The sequence below is a fragment of the Notothenia rossii genome (assembly GCF_949606895.1).
Source record: "Notothenia rossii genome assembly, chromosome: 12".
Taxonomy (NCBI): Eukaryota; Metazoa; Chordata; class Actinopteri; order Perciformes; family Nototheniidae; genus Notothenia; species Notothenia rossii.
Window position 1 is genome coordinate 22,117,725 of NC_136911.1, and position 14,936 is coordinate 22,132,660.

The 14,936-nt window shown below is 42.6% G+C and overlaps 1 protein-coding gene across 1 annotated transcript in view; it reads left to right on the forward strand.

Annotated features, from left to right (window-relative positions):
• LOC307026363 (sodium/hydrogen exchanger 9-like) overlaps positions 1 to 14,936 on the forward strand; it is an 84,769-nt gene that overhangs the window by 61,721 nt on the left and 8,112 nt on the right. Inside the window, exon 13 of the mRNA XM_079661705.1 lies at positions 12,711 to 12,762. Coding sequence (XP_079517831.1) covers positions 12,711 to 12,762 — 52 coding nt within the window. The remainder of the gene's footprint in view (positions 1 to 12,710; positions 12,763 to 14,936) is intronic.

Consider the following 14,936-nt stretch of genomic DNA (forward strand, 5'->3'; position numbering starts at 1 on the left):
TGCAGCAATGTTTTTTCTGGACAGCAGTGGCTTCCTCTATTTTATGACCAACTTATGCAGAAATCCAGGTCATTCCAAAGGGTTCACAGACTTTTTCTTGCAACTGTAGGAGGCTGATATGGCTGCAGACTAAAATATATTTTCTCATGACTCCTGTTATCTTGTGTCGCCTACCAGTGTCTGTTCCGCTTAAAAAAAAATGGTACACAGTGTTTTTTTTAAGTACATTTAAATATTTTAAGCCTGAGCTATAAATACAAAACACATGTAAAATGACATGGAAATCCCTCCAGTTCTGCAGCAAGAAGCCATTAAGCAAATGGCATATAGAACACAAAGAGAGGCTAGTTTGTTATTGCAACTGCCTCTGCATGTTAACCTGCATTCTTTTAAGTGCTCCCTAAAAACTGTCCAAAACTGAAAGGACCAGATGTGCCCATACTTGTCAACCCTCCCGATTTTCGCGGGAGACTCCCGATTTCATTGCCCTCTCCCGGTTTCCTCCCGGGATCATATTTCTCCCGATTTCTGACAAAATCAGATTTACTCAGGACTGTTTCCACTCGGACCTTAACACAGCTACACCATTGTTTGGTTTCCATGGTAACACGTCTCTTTAGTAGCGCGCACAACTGAAAGTCTGAGAGGGTGAGACAGATAGTCACAGAAAACAGAACAAAAATCGACAACTACTCTACTCTCTGCTCACTCCTTTCCTGCCCACACATATGCTCCATCAAGGACGGTGCTACAGGCCGCAAGGCAGTGCACTTAGAACTACAATATAAGCATGTTAATGTTAATCTAACAGCTTCGGCGATCCACTAGCACACCCCCCCCCCCATTTTGCATTTTGAAATGCTCCCGATTTCTGAGGTCTCAAGGTTGGCAAGTATGTGCCTCAGCCATGAAAGAGTGTCACCAGCGTTATCAGAAGGAGGCATTTGATCTAATATCATGGAGACAGCTTTGGCAGGATACAGAAGAGGACAGAAGGAGGAATAAAACCATATAAAGGGTTTGTTTTGCTCCACAAAAACGATTTGGCAGCTAAAATAGACCCGTAGGCAAATGCATCAAACCAGCCCTGTTCTTGAAAGCTTCATAAACACAATCTTGGATGGTTTTCAGTGACCACAACCCTTTTCATAATGATTTCCCACTTTGTTGTCCACAAATACACACAACCGAGCAGTAAAATAAAAGGCATTATTGTATTTTCGATCGAAATGGCTAGTTATTTAAAGCATTAAACAGCTTGAGGTTTAGAGTGATTTAACATGGCCTGACTGAAGCTGTGAGAAACCTTTTAGACGTCTATTTTTGTACATGTTCACATCATCATTGATATTTCTTTAGACATTTCAAGATACATTAGCTTTAATTCCCTGCTGCAGAACTTGATGCATTGAGTCTCTATTGCAATGGCTTGAACAGCTGTTATACTCTGCATGTCCTGGCTTTATTTACATGTTAATAGTGAAAGATTTAGTAGAGATTGGGAGCTAGTAATATATTTCCCTAGCAGTATATTTGTCAAAAGTAATGTTATTATTCCTAAAAGGGCAGTAAATCTGCACCGCAAACATCAGTGACTGGTGGTTGTACCTCTTTTCTGCAGAAGTAATAACTCACATATTATTCCTGTGAGTAATCAGGGAAACAAAGTAGTGGTTATGACTGAAAGGAAAAGCATTTTTCACATGTTCCTTTCCATAAGCTAGCTTGCTCCAAAAGCATTGTGAAATAAACAAAATACTGTATTCAAAACAAGAGATTTGTACCTCAAGTGAGTTGATTTGTAACTCAGATCAACCTGCAATTCGATACACATTTTCCTACGGTATTTAAAAACACCTATCTGTTATCTGGATGTTATACTCTGGGGACTGTTATCTTTGCTCTGCTCTGTACCCCGCTAACTCAAGCAGGCTAAATTTAGGCCATTTCCCTGTGTCATGCTGAGACATCCAAGTGAACGTTGTAAGGGAAATGAATTCTGTGTGATGGAAATATCAGTGGCTCCCGCAGCCTCCTCGTCTCCCATCTGTCCCTCAATATCCACAGGGATCATGCAGCTAGCTCAAATGCTAAACTGACACTGTTTGAAACTCTGATCACTGTCAACTCCCATGGCGGATACACAGTGAGAAAATGAAAGAGGTTAAAACTAAGACAGAGATATGTAAGAGTATTAATGCAGTTTGTTGTTGGGTCACGTGCATACTTGCCAACCTTTAGACCTCAGAAATCGGGAGCATTTCAAAATGCAAAATGGGGGGGGGGGGGGGGGGGGGTGCTAGTGGATCGCCGGAGCTGTTAGATTAACATTAACATGTTTATTGTAGTTGTAAGTGCACTGCCTTGCGGCCTGTAGCACGGATGGAGCATATGTGTGGACCTGTATTTTACAGGAAAGGAGTGAGCAGAGAGTAGAGTAGTTGTCGATTCTTGTTCTGTTTTCTGTGACTATCTGCCTCACCCTCTCAGACTTTGAGTTGAGCTCGCTACTAAAGCGACGTGTTACCATGGAAACCAAACAATGGTGTAGCTGTATTAAAGTCCGAGTGGAAACAGTCGTGTGTAAATCTGATTTTGTCAGAAATCGGGAGAAATGCGGAAGAAATATGACCCCGGGAGGAAACCGGGAGAGGGCAATGAAATCGGGAGTCTCCCGCGAAAATCGGGAGGGTTGACAAGTACAGTATGGTCACGTGAGTGGAGCCTGTTAGCTTAGCCTGGCAAAAACGGAGGGAAACAGCTAGCCTGGCCCATTGTAGCTACAAAGAGGGTTTTGTACCCTTTAACAAACAAGACATCATGTTTTATAATATGAGCTTTACAGGTGCTGGTAGGTGTATTTAGTAACTATATTCCTAATAGGTGTTTCTAGTTTTAATGCTAGGCTACTGTATAGCTGCTTTACCTGCTAACTGCTAGTTAGCTCAAGCTTAGAAATAAGTTTCTTCTCATCGAACTCTTAGCAGAAAAGCTTCCTCATGTGCACAACTTTTTATCGAAGATACTGTGAAAACTGTTCTATTGTTATAAGTGTTCACTATATACAAGATGTATAAGTGTTCACTTAATACCCCATATATGATTGAACAAATAATGAATACAAATAAGATTAGGCTCACTCTGGTTTATCTTGAGCCTTTCTGTCAGTCAATTAGCATTGATCATGACAAAAACATTGATGACTTAACTTGATTCAATTTATTTAAGTGCCTTTACACTGGCATATTATCCATTTGATCTAACTGAGGTATGTGAACACATTTAAGTGATATGTTTTATTGTCTGAACGTGATGAGTTTTACTTGGTTTGTGAGTATTTGGCCTCAAGTTTTGATCAATGTCCAAGTTGGCCTGATATGATATGCAGAATTATTCAAGGCTATTATCAACCTGTGTCTCAGATTGAACAACAGACATGATATTTGGACATCTGTTAAGTGGGTGATCATTCATCAGTGTGCAATAATGATGGCAGAAAATGCTTAAAGTTTTTGTCTGGTTAGATGAGATATCTAAGGCGTTATCTCTTAGACAATGAACCGTAGGCTACTCTAATTGCTTTGCACAGCTACATGCACAGATGGATGCTTGACTAATATCCCTGATACAAATAGACACACTCCACTCTGCCAATCTTTACTTTCAAGTGATGTGAAATGTAGGTTAAATCTGCAGAGAGAGTGGGACTTTCACTCCAGGTTTCAGTAGATCGACCTTAATACTGCAGTCAGACTCTTGGAGATATATATGGTTGTTCTTCTCTAACACTGCAGCAATAAAGATGGAAGCTTAGCTTGAATTGTTCTTTGTTTTATCTCCTCATCCACTGCAGAGGCATCAGAGATGTACGGCAATGCAGTCTGCAATAAGACCAAAAATGTATCTCTATTATTAATATGGGGTGGTAACTATATATAGTGGACTGTGTATTGTGTTTTCACTTCCTATAAGTTTATTACATTTAGAGATGTTACTGCTGTGTGTGTGTGTGTGTGTGTGTGTGTGTGTGTGTGTGTGTGTGTGTGTGTGTGTGTGTGTGTGTGTGTGTGTGTGTGTGTGTGTGTGTGTGTGTGTGTGTGTGTGTGTGTGTGTGTGTGTGTGTGTGTGTGTGTGTGTGTGTGTGTGTGTGTGTGTGTGTGTGTGTGTGTGTGTGAGTGCCGTTAGCTGCACTTTCTCACGACATCCCCAGTGCGAGGTCAGGATGTTGTGTTGGGTTAGAAGTCTCTGGTTTGTTATTACTACTTACCACAAATAGAGTGTTACACTAGCGTCAGAACCTGCTATCCCAATTTAAATGATCAGTTTTTGTACACATGGCAGTGAAGCAGGAATATTTCTGTAGGTGTGATTGAACAAATAATCCAACAAAATGATTAATTTCATCATTAAGACAGAGACTACAGAACATAGCAGATTGTTCCTTTAAAGCAGGGGTGGGGAACCTCCGGCCTCCGGGCCGTATACGGCCCGCGAGACCATTTGGTACGGCCCTCGAGGTGATTTATAAACACACGCAAAAAAGAAAAAAATTCAAGAAATCTAGACCGCAAAATAATTAAACAAGCTTGTTTTTCCTGGCCAAGGTCAGGGTCCTTGAACACAACACGAGCCTAACGTGTCATCACGTGGTATATGTCTCGTCTGACAGGAGTGTAGTTCTAACGGAGAGCACCAGAACGCGGCTCCGGGCCGGGACTTCACAAATTGCAGTACCCATAAGGAGCCGTACACATGCCGCAGTTTCTGCGTGGCTGTGTCTTTAGTTGAAAGCCCAGTGGCGATCTGTTCATCTGTCATACTGATCATACAGTTAATAACTTTGTGGTTATTAGCATCTGGTTAGCTAGCTATGCTAACGAATATAAGAAGCTTTTTCTACAACCAGTGAGGTAAAGGCACACCTTTATATGATCATTATAGTTATAGAAAAATAAGAGAATAAAGTAAACAGGTATAAAATACTAATATGACAGTAAAAAAAAGTTGTTATTAATAAACAAGAATACAGTTTGAAAGGGAAGTGATTTGTAAAATATCCATAAAGAAAAAAATCTGCTTGCAGTTCTGTTTCATCTGGGTGTTGAGAGATGTATCCATAGATCTCTTCATGTTGCTCTCAAAGTGCACCAGATTGATGCTTTTAACTTCAACATTTAAAAAAAATCTTCCTGGTGGTGCATGCCCCCAAACCCCCCTAGATGAGGTTAGATCCGCCCCCCCCCCCCCCCGCCCCCCCCCACACTTAAAAAATGTCCACATGGATATGAAAATACATTTGCACACATCTTGTGTCCATATCTTTCTGTGCATGAATGTGCGGGTCATGGTCAAATATCTGGATTCAGAGTTTGCTTTTTCTTTGCACAGCATGAAAGAAAGGCAAAATGAATGGGCTTTGATTTGAGTTTTTTAAGCAGACGTTGAGTTCAATAATTTGTACGGCCCTCGAAGGATGTTGTAAAAATTGAAATGGCCCTTGAGAGAAAAAAGGTTCCCCACCCCTGCATTAAAGTCATCCATCTCAGCTGTTTGGACGAGCGCCATGTCTTTAGGCTAATGCACAGTTCTGGCTTTTCTAAAGTCCTTCCTCTGCTGTGTTTTCTCTTATCACTCACTCCTATCACTTCAGTCAATAAAATGGGATCCTACAGTCAGCGTCTGAGTCACGGCATGCATTGATGTCTGCATTGTTTTGTTCTTCTTTGCCAGAGCAAATTCTGTATAGTCACTGACAGCTTTTTATCAACTTGATAAAAGATTTAGCTTGTTTTGCTGCCTATGGCAACAACTCTAGTCTGCAGATAATATATTCCCATTGTTGAGCTTATAATGCACTTTCACGGCACCTAACAATGCCAGTAATATATTCCACCTCTTCCCCTTTATTTGTGTGTCTATACTGTATGTGCACAGTTTTCATTCCAAATTCAGATATGTGTTGGGGGGAACTGTTGAATATGGAATCTGTTTGAGCCCCTGGGGAATAACCACAAACAGGAAACTGGAAGGATGACTTACAGCTGCCCAAACTCGCAGTAAAGAGCAAACACAGTCCCTGGGAGACTCTGACTCTCTTTGTCTCCCGCCTCCATCTCTCTACTCCCCCCTTCTGTATCTCTCTCATCCCTTCGCCCTGTCTCGGATCAGCAAGTAGAGGAAATGGCGCAGCAGAGGGGAGTGGTGCTGCTGTAACTTGATTTACCCTGCATGCTGAGTTTATGCTACTTGAGCACTTGAACTCAACCAAATGTGTATTAAGTACGGCTGCTAATCACATCCAGAGGAGACTCCTTCCTCCCGGGGAGATGTTTTGCATGCATGTAAACAAACTACCACCTGTAGACTGCCTCCGAGGAAAGATACATTATAAATGAGCCGTATGCGGAAAAGTAGTTGAAGTTTTTTCTGTGATGTTGCCGTGGCTTCTCTTGAGGCTACAGCGAGCCTGCAGCACAGCGATACACTTTATCAGCCCACTGCTGTCTCTGATAACACAGGCACACATGTATGCGCACACACACACACACACACACACACACACACACACACACACACACACACACACACACACACACACACTGCTTCACTGCTTCAATGCTCTTTTCTGTACAATATTAGCTTGTAAGCAGGAGTTCATGGGAAGGCTTTGGGAGTAATGGTTACATGAAGTACAGACGTAATTAGATGACATTTCTAAACATGTGGGATTTCTAGCATGATTACAATGTTAGTAACAAACTAATATAATATAGCATAAGGTGTCTGTTGTAAAAGGATCAGATGCAATTTCTGCTTTTTTAAACTAGTATGTGTTCATGTGTTTCATTGTTAGGCTACTGCCTGAATATGCTTAATGAAAGCCTAGATACGGTTGAGCATGGTTGCTTTCTGTATCCTTGTTAGTGTTTAATCCTAGCCTTTTTTAATACTTAAACGTGGTGGTAAATATAGCTATTTTCCCATATATTTTTTAAAAGCCTCAGAAGCTTACAATATGTACATATTTATAGCAGCGCTCCCCAAAAGCCTGGATGAGTCGTCCGTGAAGGCCCGGTGCAGAGCGCTCAGTCATCCTGGAACGTGTCCAGAGATATTTTAGTCACAGCGGGGCTCAGCACAGTGGAGATCGTATCAGCACATAAAGAGCCCACTCACACAGAAGGAAGCAAAGACTTTTGGTTTTGCAATCTGCAGATTACTGTCCGATAGAGTGACCACGTGTACCCGTGAACGCTCGTGCTGTTATATCAGAGTCTGCTTCCTGCAGTAGATACACAGTTATGCACAAATTATTACAGACATTCCTTTCCCTGTGTGTGTGTGTGTGTGTGTGTGTGTGTGTGTGTGTGTGTGTGTGTGTGTGTGTGTGTGTGTGTGTGTGTGTGTGTGTGTGTGTGTGTGTGTGTGTGTGTGTGTGTGTGTGTGTGTGTGTGTGTGTGTGTGTGTGTGTGTGTGTGTGTGTGTGTGTGTGTGTGTGTGTGTGTGTGTGTGTGTGTCTTCCTTCACTCACTTGCAGATGTATTCCTATGAACTCATGGTCACATAGTTGTTAGATTAGTTCTGACTTCATTTGTCTTTATTGAGTGTCAGTGTGATGAAGATAAGGGGAAGGGTCACATCCATCTAAAAATACTGAGAGCAGGCTGACTGAGAAATATTCTCCTCGCGACGCCAAACACACTCCTCACAAACACCCCCCCCCACCACACACACACACACACACACACACTGCCTCTTTATCTGTTTGTTCCTTTTAAACATCAGAATTAGGAGCAGGGTTGGGAGGGTTACTTTTAAAATGTATTCCTAATTTAAGCATCATAATAAAAGTAGTTCACGGTATTTAATGCTCTACTGTGTGTCAATGCTTTAATGTTCATACTGCCTTTGCTGCAGCACCTCTTTTCACCCTCTGTCTGAAACCAGAGCCCAGAGAGAGAGAGAGAGAGAGATAACCGACCTATGGAGGGAACACAGGGATGTTAGCCTTTGCAGACCATTTACATGCAAACAAATCTATATAACACAGTACAGGAAAGGGAAGACCCCAAACAAGCATAAAAGGTATCTTTAGATAGATATATATTGACATTAAAAAGAATGAAAGAAACTATCCTCGATCAATATTTTAAAATGTATTCTAACATTGTAATCCTGCTAGTAATCCCCCAAAAAATTAAATGTAAATAGTATTCTGATTGTGCATTAGCTAGTGTACTAGCAAGTGTGGGGGAAACTTCTGAAGCAATTGGAGTCAGGACTCAGAGAGACACGAGGAGAGCTGGAGCTCTGATGGAGTCAGGACTCAGAGAGACACGAGGAGAGCTGGAGCTCTGATGGAGTCAGGACTCAGAGAGACACGAGGAGAGCTGGAGCTCTGATGGAGTCAGGACTCAAAGAGACACGAGGAGAGCTGGAGCTCTGATGGAGTCAGGACTCAGAGAGACACGAGGAGAGCTGGAGCTTTGATGGAGTCAGGACTCAAAGAGACACGAGGAGAGCTGGAGCTTTGATGGAGTCAGGACTCAAAGAGACACGAGGAGAGCTGGAGCTCTGATGGAGTCAGGACTCAGAGAGACACGAGGAGAGCTGGAGCTCTGATGGAGTCAGGAATCAGAGAGACACGAGGAGAGCTGGAGCTCTGATGGAGTCAGGACTCAGAGACACGAGGAGAGCTGGAGCTCTGATGGAGTCAGGACTCAGAGACACGAGGAGAGCTGGAGCTCTGATGGAGTCAGGACTCAGAGAGACACGAGGAGAGCTGGAGCTCTGATGGAGTCAGGACTCAGAGACACGAGGAGAGCAGGAGCTCTGATGGAGTCAGGACTCAGAGAGACACGAGGAGAGCTGGAGCTCTGATGGAGTCAGGACTCAGAGAGACACGAGGAGAGCTGGAGCTTTGATGGAGTCAGGACTCAGAGAGACACGAGGAGAGCTGGAGCTTTGATGGAGTCAGGACTCAGAGACACGAGGAGAGCAGGAGCTCTGATGGAGTCAGGACTCAGAGAGACACGAGGAGAGCTGGAGCTTTGATGGAGTCAGGACTCAGAGACACGAGGAGAGCAGGAGCTCTGATGGAGTCAGGACTCAGAGAGACACGAGGAGAGCTGGAGCTCTGATGGAGTCAGGACTCAGAGAGACACGAGGAGAGCTGGAGCTCTGAGGGCAAACACTGACGGTTTATTTGGAGCTACGGCCGGAGAATTCACAAGACAGGTGGTGTGTCACGAGTTGACACAGCGGTTGGCAAACCAATTCTGAAGAACTCTTTCTGCAGCTCGAGGTTTTAACTAGTTCAGAGTGTATTAATCAACATTCTTCATCAGCGAGGCTAAACATTATGGACCCTGAATCTAAGACTCTCGTCCATAGGAAAGAATGAGTGCCAGGGAACCTTCGTCCCTGAACAGTAAACTACCTCATGGCGGTCATTTTTCTGTCACAGACTGGCAGCAACAATGTGCCCAAGCTGCCCCTCCTTAAGAGAGATAGCAGCAATACCCAAGGCCGTAGACCTATGCCACGGGAAAGGAGACATTGAGAAGAGGAAATGATGAACTGTGTCGAAGGTTGAACACCTGAGCAAATGATTCCCCAACAGTAAGGGAATATAGTTACCTTTTTCATGATTACATAATCCAATTACTTGCAGTCTGTAACCCCCCAAGCCTGAGACCCCCACTATTTTTCTCCATCTCTCTCTCTTTCTGGCTATCTTGTCCTGTCTTGTTGTCAATCTCTCACTCACTCAGTCACCATGTCACTATCTCTGCCTCACACACCGTCACCAGCAGCACCGACTCATTCTGTCACTCTCTTGTCACTGCCCACTATCTCACTCACCCTCATGCTCGAGAAACTGGAACTCATTCCCCTATTTTATTTTGTTGCTATCCTCTCCCCAATTCCCTCAGTTCCGTTTTCTGTCTCGTTCCCTCAAACCTTATCTGCCCTTTCCTTGTCTTATCGGCTTAGTTCAGTGACAGAGCCTGTCTCCTTGCAATGCTCCCCACCAGCTGAAGGGATGCGTCATGTGCACTTCAGTTCAGTTTGAGCCTGTCACAGCCTGCCCCAACACTTCCAAAACAACTTCCCCCAGTGTAGACCCAGAACAACTCTGCTTTAACCAGAGATGGCAAAAGTACACACATCCTTTACTCAAGTAAAAGTACTCTGGTAAAAGTAGAAGTACTGACTAAACTTCTTTACTCAAGTCAAAGTAAAGAGGCTTTGAAATGTACTTTAGTAAAAAGTACCCATAACTAGCAGCTGTTTTAAAGAGTACCTGACCTCCCTTTATATTAATAGAACAATAATGTCATTGTTAGCTAATGAATGTTTCCATGGTGACCAACGGCAACATGACAACGTTTTCATTGGTCCCTCTTCTTTAGAGAAGACCAGGAAATGATGGATACACGGATCGTGTTCAAATCAATAGGCACGCAATGACTCTAAATAATAATGATCACGCCACCAAACACACATTCAGACTAAAGGAACCAGCCTGTTTGGAAAATGAGAGAAGTAGAAAGTACAGGTATTTGAGTTCAACATGTGAGAAGTAGAAAGTACAGGTATTTGAGTTCAACATGTAAGAAGTAGAAAGTACAGGTATTTGTGTTCAACATGTAAGAAGTAGAAAGTACAGGTATTTGAGTTCAACATGTAAGAAGTAGAAAGTACAGGTATTTGTGTTCAACATGTAAGAAGTAGAAAGTACAGGTATTTGAGTTCAACATGTAAGAAGTAGAAAGTACAGGTATTTGTGTTCAACATGTAAGAAGTAGAAAGTACAGGTATTTGAGTTCAACATTTAAGAAGTCAAAGTAAAAAGTCGTCAGAAAAGTAAGTAGTGGAGTAAAGTATTGATACCAGAAAAATGTACGTAACAAAGTATTTGTACTCCACTACTTCCCATCTCCGGCATTAACACACATATCATGCCTTCCTCTTAATCTTAATCCCTGTGCAATTTCAGCGCCATTCAATTCCTCTTTCTACTGTTTTGACAAGAAGATTAGATAAAGACAGTGGTGGGTAGAGAATAGCAGGGAGATGGTGGTAGGAGGAGACAAAGAAACAGAATTAGGAGGAGGTAGGAGGTGATGAAGACAGGATGAGTGATCTAACGGAGAGAAATGGATGTTGAAGAGCGGACAGAAAAGGATTGGATAAACAAGAACTAAAAAAAGAGAAGGGATGGGGTTAGGATAAAGATTGGTGTGAGAGGAAGCTAAAGGAAAAAGCACAGCTTGGTGGAGTAAATGGAGGAAGAGGTGGTGAACAAATGATAACAGTGTCTCTGTGATGGGTGGTTTGATGGGATAGACACACATATAAATAAGCAAGTACAATAATGTGATTTTTAGGAGTTATTTAAGAAAACACAGAAAGAGAAACACCAGGGATGGATCGTGGAAGAAGGAAGGTGCAGCTCTGATGAGAATCTCCTCTCTGTGTCTCAGTGAAAGCCTCTGGCGTCAGCACATTCAAACTGTACTAAACACACACACACACACACACACACACACACACACACACACACACACACACACACACACACACACACACACACACACACACACACACACACACACACACACACACACACACACACACACACACACACACACACACACACACACACACACACACACAGTGATCAAAATGTCCTCAGCCTTGCATCAGAAATACTCGGCTGTTAGGTTATGCTGACCTGCAATCGAAAAGTCAAACTCAGGAACAACGACATTTTGCACAAAGCTTCAAATAACTTTCACATATTAATAAATGGATGCAAAAGAAATAACAATAGATGGAGGCCACAGCTCAAGGAAATAAGTAATTCTTCTGCACACGCCCCCATCTGAACTCCAGAGAGGAAATGTAGAAAACTAGGAAGGAACTGGCATCAGCAGCCAAAAGTAAACCACAGATTAGAAAATAACGACAGACTTGTCACCTTTTGATTTCAGAATCAGAGTGAGCGGGGGTGCAAAGTGCTCTCAAGTACTCTATGCATGAGTAGATTTAGGGAATGCAATGAGACAGTGTTTCCAAATGAAGCGTCTCTCCTGGCTGTCATTGGCCGGTGCCGAGTCACTTTATTACAATTCAGACTCTCTTCTCTTGTTCGACACACCCGTGGTGCACATTGACAGGGTAATAATTGCAGACATGTTGAAAATCAGGCGTAATTTCATCGCTGTTTCTCATTCACCCAGCTGATATCCTCCCGGTGTGATGTGGAAGACAATCTTGATGAATCTGAAAGGTCATATTCAAAGTGAACCGGGTTTCACGCTGACTTTCACTTTCATTACAAAGTCACATGCAGTCCTCTATGTCAGGGGTTCCCAAACTTTTCAGCCCGCGACCCCCAAAATAACAGTGCGACCCCCTGTCGACGGGGGGGGGGGGGTGCTACTGCTGAATTGATTGCAGAAAGTGGATTTTGTCAAAGAAAAACATGTCTATGCAAACGTTATCATTAATAAAAAAATTATAAAAAAAATGTATCAATTTCTTTTTTTTATTAATTTTTTTTTTTTCCATTTTTTTTTTGGTAATCATCTCGCGACCCCCACTCTGGGAACGCCTGCTCTATGTGACAGGTGGAGAAATGTTTCTTTTGTCACTTCCTTGTGTTGATGCAGGGTTTAACTTGCTTTTTCTATTTTCTACAGAGTGGGGGTGGATTCAGATGGAGATGAAACACCAGAGGAACTTTCCTTTGAGGTAAAACACCTTAATATCACTATTTAATATTAGAGTTCAGTGGTTCCATTCTGCTTTTTTTGGGTTTTCCTTTCCCTGTAGTGTGTTATATAGGATTTTGTTCATGTATGTGTGTGTGCTCTAAACCAAAAACATTAGTCTTAATTGTTTCTCCAGAGTTTAAAGGATTTCATTGAGGTGTCCAGGGGATCATTGTTTACATGAAAAGCCACTAAATGTTAAAATTAGGAGCTAATATGCAGAAAAAAATAGAAAACAATACACAAGGCTTGAATTAGAGATTATTTCTTTATCACTTATATAATATATATTAAGGATAATGTCTTTATCATAGACAGCCAAACAAATATTAATTAAAAGACAATGATACACCTTTTTTGCTTTCCAGATGACTCTTGGTCAGCACATTTTATTATTTACAATATTTAAAATAATTTCCACCAATATTTAGAATTTTCAGTCAATCTGGCATCTCAAATCACACACCTATTTTCAAAAGCAGGGACACAGCCACATAGTTCAACCAAAGTAGGTCTAACCTTTTGCCCTTTCAGTCAAAAATCACAAGACAAAGATACATTACATTACATTACATGTTAGACGCTTTTATCCAAAGCAACTTACATACTCAATACTGTGGGCAATCCCCACAGGAGCAATTTGGGGTGAAGTGTCTTGGCCCCCCCCCAGATCAAGGCTCTATCCACTGCGCCACACGACTCCCACAGATACAATGGATAAGATCTCAAGACAGTGTATGACTCAATAAGACCTAGTTAATATCACTCAAAACCTCAGAGCAGCACCCCACTTAATGCCAACATATGACTGGCTGGCTGTACAAGTACACGAGGAGTTCTATTAGTCACAAACATTGAGAGTTACAAATGTACAACCATACTTGTCAACCCTCCCGATTTTCGCGGGAGACTCCCGATTTCATTGCCCTCTCCCGGTTTCCTCCCGGGGTCATATTTCTCCCGCATTTCTCCCGATTTCTGACAAAATCAGATTTACACACGACTGTTTCCACTCGGACTTTAGTACAGCTACACCATTGTTTGGTTTCCATGGTAACACGTCTCTTTAGTAGCGCGCAACTCAAAGTCTGAGAGGGTGAGGCAGATATTCACAGAAAACAGAACAAGAATCGACAACTGCTGCTCACTCCTTTCCTGTAAAATACAGGTCCAGCCCACACATATGCTCCATCAAGGACGGTGCTACAGGCCGCAAGGCAGTGCACTTACAACTACAATAAGCATGTTAATGTTAATCTAACAGCTCCGGCGATCCACTAGCACCCCCCCCCCCCCCAAGTTAGTTGCATTTTGAAATGCTCCCGATTTCTGAGGTCTAAAGGTTGGCAGGTATGTGTACAATATGTAGTGAGATTGTGTGGTTGCTCAAGGGCGGGGCTGTGATTCGGCTATACACCTCCGCCGCGTAGTAAGAAAGTTGAGCGCATACAGAGTGAGACCTACAGTACAGAGATGGTTTAGAAAATATATTAATTTGACCCGATAGAAAAGCTGTGTTATTTATGGTGAATACTGAGTGTCATTTAAAACAATGTATGATGAGTGAGGTTGTGCCCGGAAAAAAAAAAATCTTGTCACTGAGGGCCCTCTTTGCTCAAAGGCCCCTGGGCACTTACCCATGTTGCCCATATGGTTAATCCGGCCTTGGTGTTCAGTCTCTTTAAGATGTGTTCTGTGCATCGTTACAGCTCTCCCTACTGGAGGAAACTGCGTGAGAGAGGATTCAAAGACAATAAAAACTCATTTGGTTAAGAGCTATTTTTCATTTCCACTCGAGTGCTGCCGAACTGCGTCACAATCTTTACATCTCTGACTACCGGTACACGAACTGTACACAACATTATGCAGCATTTTACACACACTACAACGCATGGATTTAAAGTGTATCCTGCCACCCTCCTCCACTGACGCTCCCCTTTAATCATGGCTCTGTTGTTTATTGTATGGACATCAAAGCAGAGGTTCAAGAGGCAGGGATGCACTTTTTGCTTCCTGATAAATGACAGGCTTCGGCGCACAGGTACTTCTGAGGGTGGCTTTTTATTTTGCATGCATGACCGCCCTCCCTTTCTTCTTCTTCTTCTTTGACCTGACTCTTACCTGCACTGTGAATGTTCCATGAGGAGAAGGAGA